General features: G+C 41.9%; 1 protein-coding gene across 2 annotated transcripts in view; it reads left to right on the forward strand.

The window, feature by feature from the left end:
• The window catches only part of slc9a5 (solute carrier family 9 member A5), a 34,565-nt gene extending 15,124 nt beyond the window's left edge, over positions 1 to 19,441 (forward strand). For both annotated transcript variants that reach the window (XM_080769198.1, XM_080769199.1), the window contains exons 9-17: positions 768 to 838; positions 4,322 to 4,448; positions 7,486 to 7,574; positions 8,751 to 8,871; positions 11,421 to 11,570; positions 13,108 to 13,180; positions 13,649 to 13,783; positions 14,267 to 14,685; positions 15,292 to 19,441. In XM_080769198.1, the coding sequence (XP_080625324.1) occupies positions 768 to 838; positions 4,322 to 4,448; positions 7,486 to 7,574; positions 8,751 to 8,871; positions 11,421 to 11,570; positions 13,108 to 13,180; positions 13,649 to 13,783; positions 14,267 to 14,685; positions 15,292 to 15,465 (1,359 nt within the window). In that variant the 3' untranslated portion in view covers positions 15,466 to 19,441. The remainder of the gene's footprint in view (positions 1 to 767; positions 839 to 4,321; positions 4,449 to 7,485; positions 7,575 to 8,750; positions 8,872 to 11,420; positions 11,571 to 13,107; positions 13,181 to 13,648; positions 13,784 to 14,266; positions 14,686 to 15,291) is intronic.
• The last annotated feature ends 2,576 nt before the right edge of the window (positions 19,442 to 22,017 follow it).

The raw sequence follows: 22,017 nt of genomic DNA on the forward strand, positions 1-22,017 counted from the left end.
CATGGGATGTGAGATATCAGGGGTTTTCTGGCTGAACTCTTTGTGTCGTCACTAGAGAGCATGCAGGGGATTTCCAACACAGTGCTGTTAGTGACAAGTCAACAGAGGGACTTGCTGTGCACTGTGCAGTATGCCTGTGATGTGAGAGACCTTGCCACTCGCAGACACTCTATTTCTCTGTGTGTGTGTGTGTGTGTGTGTGTGTGTGTGTGTGTGTGTGTGTGTGTGTGTGTGTGTGTGTGTGTGTGTGTGTGTGTGTGTGTGTGTGTGTGTGTGTGTGTGTGTGTGTGTGTGTGTGTGTGTCTCTCTCTCTCTCTCTCTCTCTCTCTCTCTCTCTCTCTCCCCCCCGTGTGTGTTTGTCTCTGTCTATAACCGTAACTCTTCTAAACTGGGAGACACTGCCTTCAGGGTGCATGCTCCACGTCTATGGAATATCTGTCAAAACAAGTTGAAGCTGGATGTCCTTGTTTCATATGATATTTTTAAAAGATTTTAACTGACCTCACACTAGAAGAAGGCGTATATGCACCTGTCATGTATGTAAATTGTAAAATCATTGCTGTAATTGTTCTTTGTATACAGGGCGCCATTGAAAAAGAGACCTCAATCGGATTCCCCTGAAATAAAAGGTTTCAATCAAAACTGCAAGAAGTGTCTAATAGATCAATCAAACCAAGCCGTGATGATCATAAGCCTAATGAACGGAGTCATGAGATTAACAGTCCCTGTGTGTAACCTTTGACCCCTTGCTGACCTCTGTCCTCCAGGCGTTTGACCACATCCTGGCAGCTGTTGAAGACATCGCCGGACTGCAGGGATACCACCACTGGAGAGACAAGTAATCACACACTAATACTATGTTAGCAACAACACATCTAATACAGTAACATTAAGCTATCAAAGTAAAAAAAAGTCAAAGTCGTACTGTTTGTCACACACGTTACCGCAGTGAAATAATATAATCACTTTAATTTATTTAGCGCCTTACATGAACCCAAGGACGCTTAGGATGTTTACTGTGATCTCTCGCTCTTGAAATATACAATCCTTGATTTATGTTGTGTGTACAGCCATGCAGACCTTGTATGTCAGCTATTCTTGGCGCGCAACATTGCTGCGCGACGAAATATATGTCTCGCTATAGGGATGGCCTCACCAGCCAACAGCCAACCAGCGCTCCCCAAAAACAACAGGTTTTGACGATCTGTTGGGAATTGAATTTGATTACATGAAACCGGCACCTGCGAGTGCAGTCTCGACGGATATCTGTCAATTCTACACCACTCAGCTGTGGAAAAGATGAACGCCCAGGCCATCATCCATACAGTAGGTATGGATGATGATGGATGTATAGAAAGATAGAGGCCAACAGTCATGTGTAAAACCTGGTGGTGTATTCTACCGTTAAACGCTCTATACAGTACGTATATGTGTAGTATGCCGTGTCGACGTACTGTCTGGCGTCCGCTATAAACCATTACATCCATTGACCATCACACGGGCATATAGCCGATACATGCGCATGTCGCACAGGGAATAATTAGTGTATACCGTCTGAAAAAGCCTAGGCTGCAGCACTGGTAAAATCAATAGAGAAGCTGTACAATGTTGAAGAGAGTAAACTATCTATAAATAATCCAAAAACTACACACTCAAATAAGGTACACATTAATCAAAATGTCAAATACAGTACACAATGGTCATTATTAGACCAGGGTACACCGTGGCCTGTTTGTCATACAGTAAGTCCATCTGGTTTTGTACAGTATGCTATCCTCTCCCTATGGCCTCTTCTAGTTGTCAAGGGCAGTGGTTCTCAAACGTCTTCATGTTAAGGTCCCCCAAATTGACACTCATTACTTTTAAATTTTAAATTGAAATGGACAGGTATCAGTCAAAAGGGAGACATCGAAGAGGAAGGATGGATGGGGCAGGATCAACATAATTATGGAATGTCAGAACAGGGTTTGAGTTGCTGGCAAATATTGATGACATCAGGGATATCCATAATAATAATGATGGCCTTATTGTTAATATCAGAAAGTATGGGTGTAGGAAGTCCGATGATCTTGGAAGCAATACGGGTGATACTGAAAAGTTTGTTCCTGACAAAATGGTGTAGAAACATAAACAGTACAACAGAACAGGTTGAATAATGCTTTTGTACAATAATAGCAGAAGATGAGGAGCAACAACAGATAAGGATCTCCTTCCCTGATGATGTCACTTGAGGTCACGTGCTCTCTCACCTGGGGTGACCCAGAGCCATCTGGGGTGACCAACCAACCAACCAACACACTGACGGGAAATGCACGATTCCATAGTTAACTGCATGCAACCAAAGAGCATGTGTATCTTATACAGACCCTCCTCCTATGTTTTATTAGTTTTTTCTATATAGAGTGTTTGTTCAATTTGTTCAATGACACAGGTCTCTCTGTCTCTCCAGTTATTTAATAAGCAGAAAATAATGGTTCAGGTATAGGCTGCCAATTTCACCCAAACAGGAAAGAGTACCCACTTATTATCAGCTGCATTGTTTTGGTGTTCCAGTTCCAATTATGGCTGCGCCTTTCTATGTGTGTGTCCACTTCCAATTTCATTTGTTTATCGTGTATCTTGTGTGAGTTCTTTCTCCTGATTGGGTAAAAATTCATATTGTGACCTGAAAATGCATTTTCTATTAACTGAAGAGCCTGAGAGAGTGCTTTTTTTTTTACTAATAACAATGGTTATTATCAGAGTATAGATTATTTTAACAATCTACTTCCTGCACCTTTAACACTGTGACAACATTCTGACAACACTAACACAAGTATCAACACATAAATCTCATGCTGAATAACACACACTAACCAATATTACATTATATCAAATAATCTTAAAATAATACCAAAACATGTTTCTCAGTGTTTTCTCAGATTGTAGATCTGCTATTTTGTCAGTACTTTCTACATTTGCGATACTTTTGTACCTTTACTCAAGCAAATTTTGAATTCCGGACTTTAACTTGTATAACAGAGTATTTCTACAATGCAGTATTGATGCTTTACTCAAGTAAAAAAGAGTACTCTTGTTGATGCCCCAGGCCTCCATGCCCTCAACCCAGAACGAATGTGTCTGTGGGACCATATTTTAGTATTTCTACTGTAGGTTGGTGTCATTTTATATATAAGTGATTCAGGTGCATAATAGATGTAGAGCAGAACTTGTCCACATCATGGTGTGATCCAGCCTCAAGCTGGATGAATTATTTGAATCCTTTCAGAAAGCTTCTGACAATATATCCTAACCCTCTTACAGTGATTTTTGGAATTCCAGCTGAGCCCAATTAACCTACTGCTATACAAGGGATAATGGACTTCACCTCTTTGCTAGCTACATGCGTCATAGTAGCTACTCAAGCATGCAGGAAAGATGCCGTTCCTCCTTTTGTATTGATTTATTCATCTATCCATCCATCCCACGGTTTTGTAACCCATTATTTCACCCTGCAGTGTCAATTCTCTAATGTATGTGTGGGCCGCTCCGCTCCCTCTGCCAACCTGGGGAGAGCAACGGACTGACCTCATGCTTCCTTCTATGCACGAGGAGTCCAAGCCGCTTCTTTTCACCTGCCAGGGGGGAGTTTCCCTGGTTGGACGTAGCGCGTGGAAGGATTGTTATTCCAACTAGCCCTGGCTTTCCAGGGGGAGGTAGTTTAGAGACCAGGATTACTGCCTGTTTTTTTGTGAGGTACCTACCCTAGGGGTCACAGGGAGAACAAGTGAGAGTTACCTACCCTAGGGGTCACGGGGAGAACATGTGATGGTACCTATACCCTAGGGGACACGGGGAGAACATGCTAACTCCACACAGAAAGGCCCTTTTGGCAGCTGAACTCCGAGCAGTGGTGGCTTGGGTGTTCAGAGATGCGGAGACAGGATGGGTCCCTATAGAACAAAACTCAATACCAGGAATAGCACTATCTACCCTTCCATTTCTCAGCCAAGAGTCTCGGAAGAAGATCAAAATAAATAATATATGGGTTAAACATACATTGAAAATGTGGGTCTCAGTACAAACAGCTAAAGATAGCCACGGCCCTATCAGGAGCCATGACTCTTGTAGGCAACATAGACTTTATTCCATTTATATTATGGGACGGAGCATATAAAAGATGGGCATTTGTTTCTGTGACGACCAGGGTTTGTTATTGGGTGGGGTGGGGGTTCAGTTTGTCTTTTAAAAGAACAATTAAAATACATTTCTAAATGTCTCTCTCTCCCTCTCTCTCTCTCTCTCTCTCTCTCTCTCTCTCTCTCTCTCTCTCTCTCTGCAGATGGGAGCAGTTTGATAAGAACTACCTCAGTAAATTGTTGCTGAGGCGTTCGGTATACAGGAAGAGTGACCTCTGGGAGGTCTATCAGAAGATCAACATCAGAGACGCTATCAGTCTCATCGACCAGGTAATGAGGAGAAAGATATTTACATATTATAAACACATAAACATTGTTCTATTGTAATAAAAGGACATACAAGAACATGGGAGCGTGAGGCTATGAACTAGCAGAGCTCATTATTCTCTCTTGTTGTCATTACTGTGGGGAACCAGGGGAGGGCGCTATTATACAACACATTACATACAGTGTACTTCTCTGACACAGGAGTTGATCAGTCTGACATAATATACAGTACAAAACATTAGAATCATACGGAGAAGAAACAATCGAACATGTTCTCTTCTCTTCTGAATAAAGATGACATGGCGAGGGCAGGAGGTAACATTAAAAGGGAGGAGGGAGGGAGGGACGGGGGAGCAATAGGGAAAGTGGAGTGAAATATAGAGATAGTCTAGAGTCTAGACGTACGTGTGTGTGTGTGTGTGTGTGTGTGTGTGTGTGTGTGTGTGTGTGTGTGTGTGCGTGTGTGAGTAATCTAAAAGGAGCACCGTTATCCAGGCCATCATGTAACAAAAAGGTCACATTTTCAAGCCCAGCTGGAGGTAGCCTGTAGCTGGATGCAGCCCTGTGTGCTCTGGGGAAAGACACTGGGCCACTACCTGTTCAAGTGTCTGTGTACAAAACAACAAAGCTACACAAAGGCCACGGATGGACAGCTGCTGTCGTCATACCTTAGTGTCCTGGCATATCGAAATGGTCGGGTTAAATAGCACACGGAACTGGTTTCCTGAGATTCTAAAAATGTCTTCTACGTCCTGACAGTTTTCTGAAAAAGCTATGTTTCTATGTCAGTCGTTCTTCGATTAAAAAAAAAATAGACGACCTACAAGCTCGTAGAGCGCCACTTGGTGGCGGGCTATGAGCTTGTAGATCTGCTATTTTTCAATAGCTAAAGCATAACATAATGCTAACACCAAAAGGGGTTCCCGCCCAAAATGGGTTAATGGCAAGAACACATTTTTCTTCCATTTTCAGCAGTGGTTTTCAACCCTTTTCATATCAAGGCCCATTATTTATTCTGCATTTGATGTGGTACTAATACTGTAGACAACAGGCAAACATTGATCAAAAATAACAATTCGTATACATTCTCTAATTGTGTAGACTTCTTCTAAATGCACTTAAGTAATGCAGATGTTTAACAATAATTTAACTCTTCAGAGTGTAAAATGTTTTTTATTTGACACTCTCAATAAGGGTCCATTTGGTTACCAACTCTCCATCATTTTGCTGGGGACCAGCTGGAACCTCCTCAAGGACCACTGGTTGAGAACCACTGATTGACAGGACAGAACAGGATTAGAGAGAAAGAAGGGGAGTGGTCAATCGCCCAAAAGAAAAGGTTGAGGTCAGCCTGGCTTTGATGTGTGGCGCGTCACATCCGTCACGCGGTGACGAGGGTCAGCCATCAGTCTGCAGCTTCCACAGGGCATAGCAGCCTTCTGGACCCACTGAAAACTCTACAATTCATTTTTCCAATAGAGATTTTCATCAATTATTCTAAGGCTAGAATCCAACCATCCATGATCCTGGTGAATCATGAGTCATGATTAATAATAATAATAATAATATAATATTTAATTACGGTTTATGTTATACTACATACTAAATACCCTTTGTTTAGCGTTTTGCTTTTTTTCTCCACAGAATCAAAGGTTTTATGGTCATGACACACAGCAGAGAGTCAGATCAGTGAGTGAGGTGAAGCTGTAGCTTTGTGTGTGAACACAGCAGAGAGTCAGATCAGTGAGTGAGGTGAAGCTGTAGCTTTGTGTGTGAACACAGCAGAGAGTCAGATCAGTGAGTGAGGTGAAGCTGTAGCTTTGTGTGTGAACACAGCAGAGAGTCAGATCAGTGAGTGAGGTGAAGCTGTAGCTTTGTGTGTGAACACAGCAGAGAGTCAGATCAGTGAGTGAGGTGAAGCTGTAGCTTTGTGTGTGAACACAGCAGAGAGTCAGATCAGTGAGTGAGGTGAAGCTGTAGCTTTGTGTGTGAACACAGCAGAGAGTCAGATCAGTGAGTGAGGTGAAGCTGTAGCTTTGTGTGTGAACACAGCAGAGAGTCAGATCAGTGAGTGAGGTGAAGCTGTAGCTTTGTGTGTGAACACAGCAGAGAGTCAGATCAGTGAGTGAGGTGAAGCTGTAGCTTTGTGTGTGAACACAGCAGAGAGTCAGATCAGTGAGTGAGGTGAAGCTGTAGCTTTGTGTGTGAACACAGCAGAGAGTCAGATCAGTGAGTGAGGTGAAGCTGTAGCTTTGTGTGTGAACACAGCAGAGAGTCAGATCAGTGAGTGAGGTGAAGCCGTAGCTTTGTGTGTGAACACAGCAGAGAGACAGATCTATATCAGAGCAGAGGAATGTGGAGGGAAACCTCAGACAAGACCAGACTTCTGCTGGATTCTTGGCAGAGCAGCACATTGGTCCCTCTTTTTACATGTTCTTCATTTACCGTATAGCTCACGTCACGTCTAATTTACAACCTATAGTTGTTATTAAATCACTGTCGTAATTCACTGTCGTAACAAGTCCAGTCACCTTCAATTTTCCTATTTATTATTATTTGAGATAGTTTAGACATTTTAGGGAGATACTGTGTGTGTGTGTGTGTGTGTGTGTGTGTGTGTGTGTGTGTGTGTGTGTGTGTGTGTGTGTGTGCGTGCATTGGGGGGTGTTGATTTGGGTCAACATGAGCTGGGCTCTAACTAAATGTGTCATGACAACCTGGAGCCCTATTATGGGACACATGTATGTCTCTGGTGTTTCGTCAGGGTCACACCCAGAAAGTCTGTCTGTCTGTCTGTCTGTCTGTCTGTCTGTCTGTCTGTCTGTCTGTCTGTCTGTCTGTCTGTCTGTCTGTCTGTCTGTCTGCCGTCCGTCCGTCCGTCCGTCCGTCCGTCCGTCCGTCCGTCCGTCTGTCTGTCTGTCTATATTGGTCTCTGACTAGCTGTCTGTCTGTCTCTCTCTCAATAACGCAGTAGTTGATTAACTGTGTGTGTGTGTGTGTGTGTGTGTGTGTGTGTGTGTGTGTGTGTGTGTGTGTGTAGGGAGGTAATGTTCTGACATCAGCCAGATTGTCTCTCCCATCTGTGGCCAGCAGAGCATCCTTACCTGAAGTCAATGTTGCCAATTACCTGTAAGACACGCACACACACACACACACACACACACACACACACACACACACATCACATCACAATCTAAGTACAATTACATTTTCACATACATTTTCACATCAATGATAAAACAAAGCAAAGCGTCCTCTAACGTGTGATACAACACAAGTTAACACCCTTTGCAGACATCCGTGGGTATAGGAGCCTTAGGAGGTCAATAAAATTGAATTAACCATACTAGCCCTTACCCGTTGTGAGATATTTGCCCCCCGGTGCGCCCGGTGCGTTTTTAATTCATTCACTAATAAATCTTGCATCCTTTGGTATTCTTCTCCTGATAAACTACACGGTTTGCACACATCTCACCATGCACAACGGCGACAGGTAGCCTGTCCACACATGGACCGCTACTTTGCATTCATATTCATGTCATATTGACAGTACAATACCCATTTTTGCATTTTTTAATCCACTAATAAATTCATTATAAATCATTAATGTGTCAAATTGGAAAAAGACCTCCATATAATTATGGTCCATGCCTGTGTGAAAAGTGGGAGTGATTGGGCCAGCCAATGTTGAGATAAAGCGCTGTCAGGGACATTCAGACATTCAGACATTCGCTGAATTTTAGTATGATGATGTTATGGGAGAACAGAACTTTAATTTAAGTCCTTACTTTTCATTGGAGTGTGTCCTATATATTCCATGATTCCATTCCAGCAGAGATTTAATATACACTATAATGGTAATGTCCAATCAACTGCCTTAAAGATCAACAGGTCATAAAGCTTCATCTAGGCTAGGGTCAAAGGTGCAAATACAGACACTTACAGACACTTCTCTGGACTCTTCATCAATCACAATAACATCTGGTGTATTGGCTGTCAAAGATGTAAAGATGCCTGGGTTATCACAGAGATGAAACACGCATGCATGCACACACACACACACACACACACACACACACACACACACACACACACACACACACACACACACACACACACACACACACACAGTCACACTCACACCAAGCACTTTAGAAAGACTGTGTCTTTTTAACAGTTTAACACGGAGACCGCCGTTTTCTAGGCTTTATATTCTTTAATCCATGTTTTGATCGGATCGCGTTTTGAACCATCCATCCACCCACCCATCTATCCATCCATCCTTCTATCTGTCTATCTGTCTAGGCGTGAGAACGGCAGTGGCGTTTGTTTGGACCTACAGGTGGACACGGTGGGAGGAGTCAAGGTAGAGGAGGGTACTGAGACACATCACGTCCTCACAAACCTGTATAAACCCAGGAAACGGGTACGTAAAAACACGCACACGTCCGCACTCATTCGGACACACGGTATTCACGGAGAGACTATATAGACGTGTCTATTTTTTGTATGTCTCTAAATGTTTTGTTGAATTGAACAAGGTGGACCCTCTTGTAAACAAGTGTAATGCTTTATTGGGTCGTCCACTCACAGTTAACAGTCTTTTGTATTGAGTTGTGCTTGAAATGTACTGTAATTCTGTTAATAAATATTTCAATCAATCAATCAATCAAAAACAACAACAACACGGACCGCCTGGTGTTAGAAGCAACTGCACCACGGGCGTGCAAGATTCTAGTTGTTAAAACATGTAATGGCAGCTTTTTATGGGTCCTGTTTTCATACGCGTATCAATTAAAGTAGCTGGAGGGATTGTTGAGAAGTCTAAAAAAGGGTTTAAATTACAGACTTGCAGTTATCTGAAGAATTGGGCTGTTGAAAAGATCATATCTGTTCACCAAAGCTCTCTAAAGGAAGCAAATGTGCCGTCCGCTTACAGGTTACTAATAGTTAAGGGAACCTAGTTTTAACGATGGTTCTAAAGGGGAGAGATAAAAGAAGAAGTCCTTTTGTGTGAAGAGATCTTCATCAGGTCATAAATCTCATTTTGGACACAGGCGCATTCCAATATCACCTGGCTTGCGGCTCATCAGATAAGCAGCAATAAACCCAATAAAATGGACATCATTGTCTTGTTATTAGTAATGCCAGTGAACAAGTAGTAGTGTCTGATTCTTATCTTCACTCTCTTTCTTCGGACTGCGCCCCAGGCTGTGTAATAACTGGTGCAATACAAATCCCAAACCTATGAACCTATGATTCAAAACCTTGCAGGGGACGACTCGCACAGACACGCAGTATGTTCTGTCTGTTTATAGGGAGAGAGGAGAGAAGAAGGGCCATGTGGGGGTCCATCTGTCCTTACTCAAATGGAATAGAAAAAACATATATATACAGCATTGGTTTTCAACCAGCGGCCCTTGAGGGGGTTCCAGGTGGTCCGCAGCTGAATGATGCAAAGTTGGTAACCAAATGGACCCTTATATAACTTTAATTTAATGAAACCATTTTACGCTCCATTTTACGCTCCCATTTTACACTCTCAAGTTTTGTCAAACATCTGAGAATGTAAAATAATTTTTGCCATCTCTCCTATGGTACTGCAATCCTGTCTAACGATAACAAAATGTTCTTTAGTTTTGGGCTTGAGAGGCTAAATCCGTGGCTCAAATGCCCAATAAATAATGGGCCTTGATATGAAAAGGGTTGAAAACCACTGATCTACATACAGTATATATGATAATATCAATGAATATTGTCATGATGTGCGTATTGTTCATGTATCTCTAAACCTGTATGTTTCTACTCTCATGCAGTACCAGTCACATTACAGCCTAACTAAACCTGAATGTTTCAGTACCAGTCACATTACAGCCTAACTAAACGTGTATGTTTCAGTACCAGTCACATTACAGCCTAACTAAACCTTTATGTTTCAGTACCAGTCACATTAAAGCCTAACTAAACGTGTATGTTTCAGTACCAGTCACATTAAAGCCTAACTAAACGTGTATGTTTCAGTACCAGTCACATTACAGCCTAACTAAACCTGAATGTTGCAGTACCAGTCACATTACAGCCTAACTAAACCTGTATGTTTCAGTACCAGTCACATTAAAGCCTAACTAAACGTGTATGTTTCAGTACCAGTCACATTACAGCCTAACTAAACCTGTATGTTTCAGTATCAGTCACATTACAGCCTAACTAAACCTGTATGTTTCAGTACCAGTCACATTAAAGCCTAACTAAACCTGAATGTTGCAGTACCAGTCACATTACAGCCTAACTAAACCTGTATGTTTCAGTACCAGTCACATTAAAGCCTAACTAAACGTGTATGTTTCAGTACCAGTCACATTACAGCCTAACTAAACCTGTATGTTTCAGTATCAGTCACATTACAGCCTAACTAAACCTGTATGTTTCAGTACCAGTCACATTACAGCCTAACTAAACCTGAATGTTTCAGTACCAGTCACATTACAGCCTAACTAAACCTGAATGTTTCAGTACCAGTCACATTACAGCCTAACTAAACGTGTATGTTTCAGTACCAGTCACATTACAGCCTAACTAAACCTGTATGTTTCAGTACCAGTCACATTAAAGCCTAACTAAACGTGTATGTTTCAGTACCAGTCACATTACAGCCTAACTAAACGTGTATGTTTCAGTACCAGTCACATTACAGCCTAACTAAACCTGTATGTTTCAGTACCAGTCACATTACAGCCTAACTAAACCTGAATGTTTCAGTACCAGTCACATTACAACCTAACTAAACGTGTATGTTTCAGTACCAGTCACATTACAGCCTAACTAAACCTGTATGTTTCAGTACCAGTCACATTAAAGCCTAACTAAACGTGTATGTTTCAGTACCAGTCACATTACAGCCTATAAACTAAACCTGTATGTTTCAGTACCAGGCACATTACAGCCTAACTAAACCTGTATGTTTTAATGTTTTAGTACCAGGCACATTACAGTCGTCACTTCATGTCGCTGGGCGATCAAGAGCGTCAGGAGAGAGAGGTGTTCCAGCGAAACATGAAGAGTCGCATGGAGACGTACAAATCAGGCCGACACAAACGCCACAAGAAGGACCGCAGCCAGAAAAAGGCAAGACTCTCTTTATGTCACTGTAATTATACACAGTAATAATAATGATGACCATATCATTATTATGCTTTTCTATTATAATTATTACTCGATAAGTGTAGTTTGACTGTAGTTTGAAGCTTGACTGGTTTGACTTTCAATAGTTTGATTGTGGTGGCTGGCCTAACTATAATGTAGTATTAACTTAGTATTTGACTGTGGACTGATTGTAGTTGTCTGCAGTGGGACTGGAGTTTGGAGTCTGCTCACGCACGCACACACGCACGCACGCACACACACATATGGGGTGAGATTTGTCTACCCCATACTGCACACATGCAAGAGCTACTCACTAAAGATGGCTCTGTGTGTTGAAGTTTTATGGACGGCAAACATGTCCTGTATGAGGCACATGAGATCACTATAACTTCTCTAACTTGTACCGGGGTAAATACAATTCCTTCTGTTTGTGCGTGCGTGCGTTCGTGCACGCGCACTCGTGTGCGTCCATGCATGAGAGAGTGGGGGTGAGACTAAATTGCCACCTTGCCACAGCAGACAGTTTTTCATTTTCCATTTGTCAGGATGTTTCATGATTACAGTGGAACCGTGCTTTGTTGTGAAACACAAAGAAAGAGAGAACACGCAGCGCCGTGCACATACAGAAAGAAACGGGAGAGGCTAATTGAGGGTTCTGGTTTTCCTTCACTTAAGCTGCTGTCAGAACATGTAGGACTACACACGTTTCACTAGGCTGGTGTAGAGTAGGTTGAGATCCCATGGGCTAGGGGACACAGTGTGACCTAAACTAATGTATATTGATGTACAATAATGTACAATCCGTTCTCTAGATATATTATATATTTTAGCTATATGGTGGCAACTAGCTCTGGTCCATAGCTCTAATGCGTTGCATTTAGAGCTATGATTCCTTCTACCGATATTGCCTAGAGAATATTTTTCCTCTGGTGAAAAAAACAAACCCTTTCTGGTCAAAAAGTAACGTTTATACGTGTGGTGGGGGGGCTCAGAGTGTTTCCACTAAGGAAAGTAGGCTTTATAATGACACAACCCGCCTTTGTTTTGGTGAGTAGCAAAAACCTTCTTTTTATTTACGCTAAAGACGAGAGGCTGGTCTGCATTCATGCGAGCGGCAGAAGCTCTAATGCGACGCATTAGAGCTATGGATCAGAGCTAGGTGGCAACTAGCTGCAATTTGCCATTGCCAGCCCATACATCCAAACAGGAAAGTCATATCTGATTGTGTTAAACAACTTCAAACTCACCGACATTGTAGCTGTGCGAAAAGTTTGAATTATCCTCTATCTCCTCCTCTTATCTTTCGATCTGCAAAGTGTCTGTTTCATAAAAATCCACCGTAGACATGTGAGCTGCTTTCTGTCAAGAAATTCTTTGCAGGTGAAGTGTCAGAGTTTGGATAAGGAGGCAGCCTTTAAAGTTTCCAGTGTTAGAGCACGGAGAACATCACATCCGGTGGATAGTGGCATCGCATCCTATATTATATTATATTATGTTATGTTATTTCTCGTCTGCACAGAGGCGAGGGTCAGATGCCAAGGAGCAGGACACGAGTGACAAACCTCGACGCAACGTCAGCTGGCAGGATAAAGGTAACGTCATGTTTGTTTCTCCTGTAATGATCTTAAATCAGAGGTTGACACTGACCGCAGGTATAAACTATTATAGACTCAAAGGGCAGTCTCTAATGTCTTAGCTCGACTAGAGACTGTCAGACTGAGGACAGTTCTACCATCTATAAAGATTTATTCATCATACGGTTGGTTTCAATGCACTACAGTAGGCATAGGGTTTAGCAACCACCCATACGTGTGGGTAGGCGAGATCTCCTATCGTCTTTTCAACGTTGGACTAGGTACTGTATGAACAGCTATAAAATGTAATGACTATCTTTTCCGATGCATGTGTTCTTCTTTCTCCACTGCTGTACCTACTGAAATGACCCTAGTATACATGGGGATACATAAAGGTTTTGCCACAATCAAATACAGCTGAACAACTACAAAAATGTTGTCTGTAGATTGTACGACAGCAGAATGTGACAAGTCAGTGTGTTACAGAACCAGTTCTGGTTTCCATGGAACCAGACGAGGCGGACGAGAGAGAAGACAACTCTGAAACCGAGAAGGATGAAGATGTTGGCATCACCTTTGTGGCCCGGAATGCAGAAATCCCCAAAGAACGTCCCGAGTCAGGTGAGAACCTGCTCGCGCACGCATGCACACACACACACACACACACGCGCGCGCGCGCGCATGCACGCACAAGCACACACAGGGCAGTGTGTTGCTGCGTTCACACGGGCAGATGCCAAGCTACAGTCTGCCATTCATTGCCGATGGAAGCCAGCGACATCAAGATGCACAAAGACCCATCTGACGTTTGTAGCTGCTGCAAAAGCTACAAAGCTACACATTGAAGCTGAGCTGGGTTCAACTTCCCAGATGACAAAGCTACAAAGCTACAACTGTCGCTGCAATGACACACGTCACTACGTCACACACGCCTGATGACGTCAACGACCGTGTGAGCAACAGATACGCAACGCCACAAATATCCTGTGATCTTTGCATCTGCCTCGTGTGAATGCAGCATGTTCACTCCAGCTTTGATCCAGGTTCTTTCTTTCTTTCTTTCTTTCTTTCTTTCTTCCTTCCTTTCTTTCTCCACACCTCCAGAGTGCTGTGGGAGCCCTTCCTCCGCCCTCCCACCCGCCCCCCCTTCCCCCAACCTGCCGTGGAAGTTCGGGGGGATGGGCTCTCTGCCGCCCTGCGTCTCAGTGGAGACCAAGATCATCCCCGTGGACCTCCAGCAGGCCTGGAACCAAAGCATCTCGTCCCTGGAGAGCATCTCCTCCCCCGGCCCCGGCCCCAGCTTTGTCCTAGCCGCCTCAGAGCGCGTCCACCCGCGCCTCAGTGCCCTGGGCAGACTGCGGCCTGTGTCCTACACCGCAGGCAGCACCATCACCATCACTCCAGGCAGCGTGGCTATCGGGTCTATCGGGAGCCGAGGGGGACCCGTACCAGGACCCCCCCAAATAGCCCAGGGGGCTGCAGCCTTCCTCTTCTCTAGGAGAAAGGAGGAAGAGGAGGAGGAGGTAGGACTATAAACAACACAACAACAAACAAACAAACAAACAAACAAGCAGTACCATCACTTCTTGCTCTCATATTGTATGTGAGTGAATGAAATGGCTTATTAAATGGCTGATCTACAAGCTCACGATGCGTCGCAATGAGACGCATTGTGAGCTTGTATATCTGCTATTTTGAAAAGATTATTACACATTTTTAAAACATTCTGTACAATGAGTGCATTTACTTTTGGTACTTTTAAGTACATTTTGAAGTCAGTACTTTTACTAAAGTAAAATTTGAATTCCGGACTTTTACTTGTAACAGAGTATTTCCTATAGAGGGTATGCGTGTGACATCATCATCATCATCAAACCCGGAGGTCATGCAGGAACGCCTACTGAGTGGCAGAAAACTACTTTCTGTCCTTGACAGCCCATACATCCAAACAGAAATGTCCTATCTGATTGCATTAAACGACATTAAACGACATTAAACTCACTTTGCCACTCGATTTTCCATTCACTTTATGCATGCGCATACCCTCTATATTGCATGTCTTTTGCTGACGTAAAGCATAAATCTCTACTCGTCTGATCCTACCTCTCTATCTCCACCTATTCCATCAGGATGGCGATCTCACTGAGCAGCAACAGGAAGCGCAACCCCTCATGTCCTGCACCCCCGCTCACCCCCCGGCCCCTCCTCCTCCTCAAGCTCCGCCCACCTCAGGCCCAGGTAAGGGGCGGAGTCCGCGCGTTTACGTGAGGAGTCTGGTCACAGCCCCGCCTACCCAGCTGTGACATCGCCACCAGCACTGAGATACAGTCCCGGGACCCATACTGTACCTACTGTACTTTGTATAGGCCAGTCAAGACTGGGCACGTGTTGCATAATCTTAGTTTCTGAGCAATCTAAGCATTAGGCAGGTCTTAATTACTCTACTTCTTAGACGAGTCTAATATTAAGACAGAAATGGTAGCCATCCTCCACCAACAGGTATCATGTTCTTAAGAGATACCTTGGTCAGCCATACTAGAAATGTACCTATATTTTTGTCATGTCTGTAAATAATTTGATAATTTATCCTGCAGTGATACAGTTATAATATAACTGTGATGTAGTACGCAACTAGCTAACGTTATCAGCAAACAACAAGCTTACCACACCATCTAGTTCAACTTCCCTATAGCTATTTTTGTCAAATGATTGGTATAAAGACAATATAAGCGACAATTTTGAACATTCCATGCACTATAAACACTTTAGATAGTCGTCGCAGCTGTATTTTGTCATTTGTATTGAGTAATACATTCAAACTGCTATGACTGCAAGCAAGCATGTTTATTCTTCTTTCATGTATTTTATTTACCCACTCAGTGTCTAAATCAGTCTTAGATTAGCCACTTTATTGCGTCAGTTAAATGTGTACAGTTTATATAACTGCCCCGGTCGTAACTAGACCAAGCTGAACTGTCCCCCTGATTCTTTCTTTCTTTCTTTCTTTCTTTCTTTCTTTCTTTCTTTCTCACCTTTATTTTTACTCGGAATACAGTTGAGGGCAAGCCCTCATTTTCAACGTAGCCGAGGTTACAATACATAAAATACAGTCACAAAACAATACATCAAACAACATTATAAATCAGGGTAAATTACAAAGGAACTTTATACAGAACAACCATCAGTAAAATAAATCAATTGAAGCAGGAGAAATCACGGTCAAAGATATTCTGGAGCATTCCTTTGAACTGACCGAAGGATGGCAGGTAGCTCAGTTTTAAGGAGTTTTGGAGTTCATTCCATGAAGTTGGGCCATTAAAGCTGTCTTGCCCAACTCTGTCTGGGCCTGAGGAACCTTGATTGGACAGACAAACTTTATACCAGCGATAGTCGTGGGACCCCGGGACCAGAGTTAAGAGCCACCAGCCTGAGCCAGCCACTAACCATAGCCAAATAAAACCTTGTATTCACAACCGCTACAGTGGCATGCAAACTCTGTCCTAGAGTGACAAACAACCGAGGGTTCTCCTCCTCTCCTCTCCTCTCCTCTCCTCTCCTCTCCTCTCCTCTCCTCTCCTCTCCTCTCCTCTCCTCTCCTCTCCTCTCCTCTCCTCTCCAATGCTGCAATAGTGTTTGTCTATATACAATTAATGACTAGGTGAATTTTATCACACAACACTCACTCTCGACTGTTTGTCTTTCTAAGATAGAGATTTGCATCATCACTTATGGTGTCGTCCACAGTTAACAGTTTTTGTATTGAGTTGTGCTTGAATTGTACCTATTCTGCAAACTGTTAATAAATACTTCAATCAATCAATCAATCAATCAATCAAACACCACAAAAGGCTGCATAAGCACAGGAGTCTCCTGTGTGGTATAGTCTTTATATTCTAAATTCTAAAGTCTAACAATTAAAAGTGCAGCAGACCGTCATAAGCAGTTTGGCTGGACACTTTGTGAATCCAGTTCACATGTAGATAACAATATTATTCAGACTGTTATTTTAATTTATGTTATTATTATTATAATTCCACTGGTCTTTTTGGGCTCTGTTTTCGGTCAGGCTTCATAGACTGCATTCAACTTCCTTTTACAGACACGCACCAGCACACGCGCACACACACACACACACACACACAGGAACCCCATGAAGGAACAGAGAAAGATTTTGGCTGCATTGGCTGTCTTTCAGCCAGTAGATGTCAGTTGAAATAAAAGACAAACGCACGCACGCACGCACGCATACACACACTCCCATGAGTGTTCCCTGTGTTCTATTCTATCCCAGCCCTCAGTCAGTACGTGGAACTGATTCTATTCAATTCAATTTGCTTTTCTTGCATGAAAGTTGAAAATAGTTTTGCCAAAGCATCGCACAATCATGAAATCTGTTTCTTGATTCCCATTTCCACTGTATATAGTGAAGCTGCACTGTGTGTTCAAGGCACTGTCCTTCAGTGGCAAATTATTCATGTTCATAATTTCACATAGTCTAGCTGCGTCACGTACAGCTGTACAGCTTAAAAATCATGATTATATCCACCTGGAAGCCAGTGTGAAAAAAAGGAATGAAACCATTAACTCAAGACAAATGTGTCAGTGGCAGAATGTCTATTTGTGGGAGATGTATGTTGCAATATTAAATGTCATGAAATGAGGGGACCCTCCAGTATTCAAGTGACTTGAGATAGATTTTATTAAGTATAGTTTATTATACCTGTTTTCGTCCTGTCTCTTACACCTCGGTCCTGCTTATCCTGCCCTGCAATGTCATCCGTGTGTTCTGCATTTATTCTCCTGCTCCTTTAGTTTCTCACATCACAGGGGGAGAATACCAAAGTGTATACAAAATAATGTTTTATTTGTATACATCACCTTTCATACAAAGAATATACGGTAGTTCAAGGTGTGTTACAGACAGTTTTGAGAATGTACACTGTAAAAGAAAAAGTGTGTATGTCCTGTGTCTCACTGTCTGTACTATGTGTGTATCACTGACTGGTTGTTGTCGGTAATTATTCATTATAATTAATAATTATAATTAGTAATTATTTCATATGTGGTCATATTAAAGGTATTGTTGTTATTTTAGTATTCATGTCATTGTTGGTATTGCCGTGAGTGTATTTATTGAAGCTGTCAGAGATTAGACGGTGCCTAAGGTAACATAACATGAACTATCATAAGACTCACACGTGGTGGATAAATAATGGTTTGTGTTGTATATCGTCTCTGTCGTGTGGAAACCTCATATGTCCAAAACCGTTACTTTTCAGAATTCAAATTCAAAGCATCAAAAGTAGCAGATCTACAAGCTCAAGCCATGCAGATATGCTACTTGATGCTATTGTGTGACTCTTTTAGAGTGAACAAGTAAGTAGTAGGGCATTCATTTACAAAAGGTTTTGGAAATATGGGGTTTCTGTCCGACAGCAACGATACGGTGTATTGTATACAGCAGTGTTTCTCAACCAGTGTGTCGGGGGACCTAAAATTATATTGTCCTCAATATTGTCCTATCATGTACTACTGTATATACTTGTCTTTTATGTTGAGCTTGTTTTGCCAAATAGGTCTGATCAGTTTCAATTCATCTGTGTCTGCATATCAGTAAGCTTCTGTTTGTTTCTTCCCTCTGGGCAGAAATCCACCATAGCAAACTAATAGAGTAATTAAAGATTTAACCTTAATGTTCTACAATGGGATTATAGTTCTGACGCACAGAGACAAACAGCAGTAACCGTCCTTCCAAAAGCGTTGTTGGTAAATACAGTAGGTGGATACTGGAGAGTATATAATTTAGGAACATTCGTGGGGTATAATCTTTTTTTCTGATATGAAATATAATTCCCGTTTTGTTTGTGACATAATTGACCTTTTAAAGCACACTAGTTCCTGTTGTTTGTATGGCACAGCTAATCCAACACAGTATCCCAGAATCAAGCTCCTAAACACACACTGGTGATGATGATGTCATGTTCCTGAACAGAGACTGTTATTAGTGCTGAAACAGCAACAGAGATGAGATGTGACAAGATAAAATGGCTCAAGCGTAATTTCATTCACTGTGTTTCACAGCAAAATATATGTATGGATTGGGTACATAGTAAATATATAACAACAGTACAAAATGTCCATATAAATGAGAGAGTTCATTCAAAGAACACTAGTTTAAACTAATCTGTACGCAACCGCAGCCCCTGTTCTGTTTCAGCTAGTTTGTGAGTGCTCTGTTGATAATTTTGAAATTTTGAATTATAATAAAAACACACATCGCCTTTATTTTTTTGAAAGGATCTCATTTTCTTTTTAACTGTGATTCTTGTTGTAACACTTTGGCTTCTTTTTACAGAAAAATAAATACTGTAGGAACTATTATATCGGTGTTATGTTCACTGTATGGTGACCAGATCCAAACTGTTCATTTGAGGGACAGAAGTATCGCTTGTGTGGGACAATTGGGATGGTCCCCCCATCCCACTTGTCACAAGCGATACGGGGTACGGGGTTAGAAACTTATTACTTGCAGGTAAAGAGACAATGAGAGAGTTTTAATTACAACAGAAGGCCAACTATAAGAAGCATGAGTTAAGTCCGTTGCTCTCCCCAGGTTGGCGGAGGGTGTGTAGAGCCCAGGATCACATTAGATGATTGACACAGGTGAAAAATGGGTTACAAAATCGTGGGATAAAAGATATATTTAAGAGAAGGCCAACTATTAGGGCACTAACTACACTGATGCCATTGTCTGCCACAATGTGGGTAGGGTCTCAATTTGTGGGACGCCTGAATGACAAACCGATGTCTGTCATTCACTCTCTTCCTGCCATTGGAACGTCAAGTCAAACAACAAAAAAATAAGAAATGAATGAATTCCAAAATGAAAACAAATGTTATTTTTGTATGGCTAATATTTTTGTATTCCTAATATAAATTCAAAGGAAATACATATGTCTTACTTTATATAGGCTATAGTATGAAATAATATGAATGGCTCACTGGTTCCCACTTCCCAGTGCTACTTTTGTTGTTTACTTTACTGGTGTAGGCCTAAGCCTGAAAAGGAAAAAATAAATAAAAATCAAGTACTATAGTTTATGTGTCTAATCAGTTGGAGAGGGAAGCAGCAGAGGCAGAGCATATTATCCAAGTAACAACTATATGCACTGTCTGCAGGATACATTACAATCATAGATTACAATACATGCATTACGTTCTTTGCATGAACACCATAGGACCAGAGGAGGTCCCTTTGATGTATTTTCCTAACAAAGAAAATATTTGTTTTTATGTTCATGAACCCCCACCTCGCTCTCTTTCTCGCTTGGTACGTGTGTGTGTGGGTGTGCACATTTTGAAACACAACGTGTTGTTTTGTGTGTGTGCATGTGTGTGTGTGTGTGTGTGTGTGTCGGAGAGGAAGTCGGTCTGAAATATTGTAAAATAAAATAGATTTACTAATGTGTGTTTTTACTTAAATGTCTTCTAGTTTAATTACATATTAACCGGAACTGGTTGTTTTCAGCAGGACAATATTGTTTGTTGGGCCTCAGACGGAGGTCTGATTCTATTCTACAATAATTGTGCGTTTTGTTGGTTTGTTTGTTCCGGCCTGACACACGTGCTACTGCATCTTTCTGATAAGGTGTGCCGTGAGCGTGAGGTGAGTTAAAACCGTAAACACGGTAATAAGAATAGGACCACATTGAGCATATCGTTTAGCTGTTCACGCTATGATGGTGATGACAAACTGTTGTTTATACTGGAGCACATGGCTCTATACGTGCTTTTATTTATAGCTAACTGTTAGCAACTTTAGCCAAATTAAAGCTGGCTTGTTACGTTTGATAAAACAACAAGAGGTCAGGTAGGCCTTAACATATACATAAAGAAGGGAAAAAGAAGTGCCATGAATGTGCACTCACTGGGCGGACCATGCTGCTGTGAAACATGCAGTTAACATTACTTTTATCGTGACGTTTAATTTACAGTAGTATTTTTAAAGCAAGGTAGGTGACTGCCTGGCAGATACGATTCGGATTATTGTGTTATTGAGCGTACGTACGTATGTACGTATGTTCGCTAACATTATTTTGCTTAACGCTGACAGCCTTCAGTGGATGATTCTCCCAGGAATAATGAGGAATTGTCATTTGTCACTATGCAGTCAGTATAATTGGTTGTGTTGAACACTTAGCATTTACATTTAAATGACAAAACAACGTTGTCATCATTTCACTGAGCTGAGTTTTTAAGCGAAGGATAATGCATATGGGCCAGCCCAGACAGGGAATTGTTCTTACAGACACACTCCCATTAGGAAACTCACTGCACATTATCTCATAATAATAGTTTTACTTTATAACTTCATTTGTTCAGCACAATTTAAATGCAGCTGTAACGTGCTTTACAAGCTGCAGTTAGCACAGATGCACATGTGAAGACAAGATGGGCAGGAGCATTTAAATTATCAAGCAGGCTATGGTGAAGCCTGAATTGGTGAATGCAGCACCTTTTCAACAGACAGTAGCTGCATTTTGCGGTCAGTCACACACCATAGGCTAAACCAGAAAAAGCACTAAGACTGGTTTACATAAGGGTCCTCTATTTTAAAGACATCAAAACATTTAAAGAGAGAAAAAACTGTGTGTACAGTATACTGTAGAAATATTGGGGGGGGGGGGGGGGGACTTTTTACAAGGACCAGTTTCGAATTGCAGCCGCCCATAACGTGCTCATTGAGAGCTGTTTTGAAGGAGTCTAAGGATTCAGGATTTCTTAACAGCTGCTGGTAGGGCATTCCACATTTTCGTGGCATAGGAGCGAAATTAATTTTCATGGATGAATCTTGT

The sequence above is a fragment of the Protomyctophum bolini genome (assembly GCF_963924005.1).
Source record: "Protomyctophum bolini genome assembly, chromosome: 1".
Lineage (NCBI taxonomy): Eukaryota > Metazoa > Chordata > Actinopteri > Myctophiformes > Myctophidae > Protomyctophum > Protomyctophum bolini.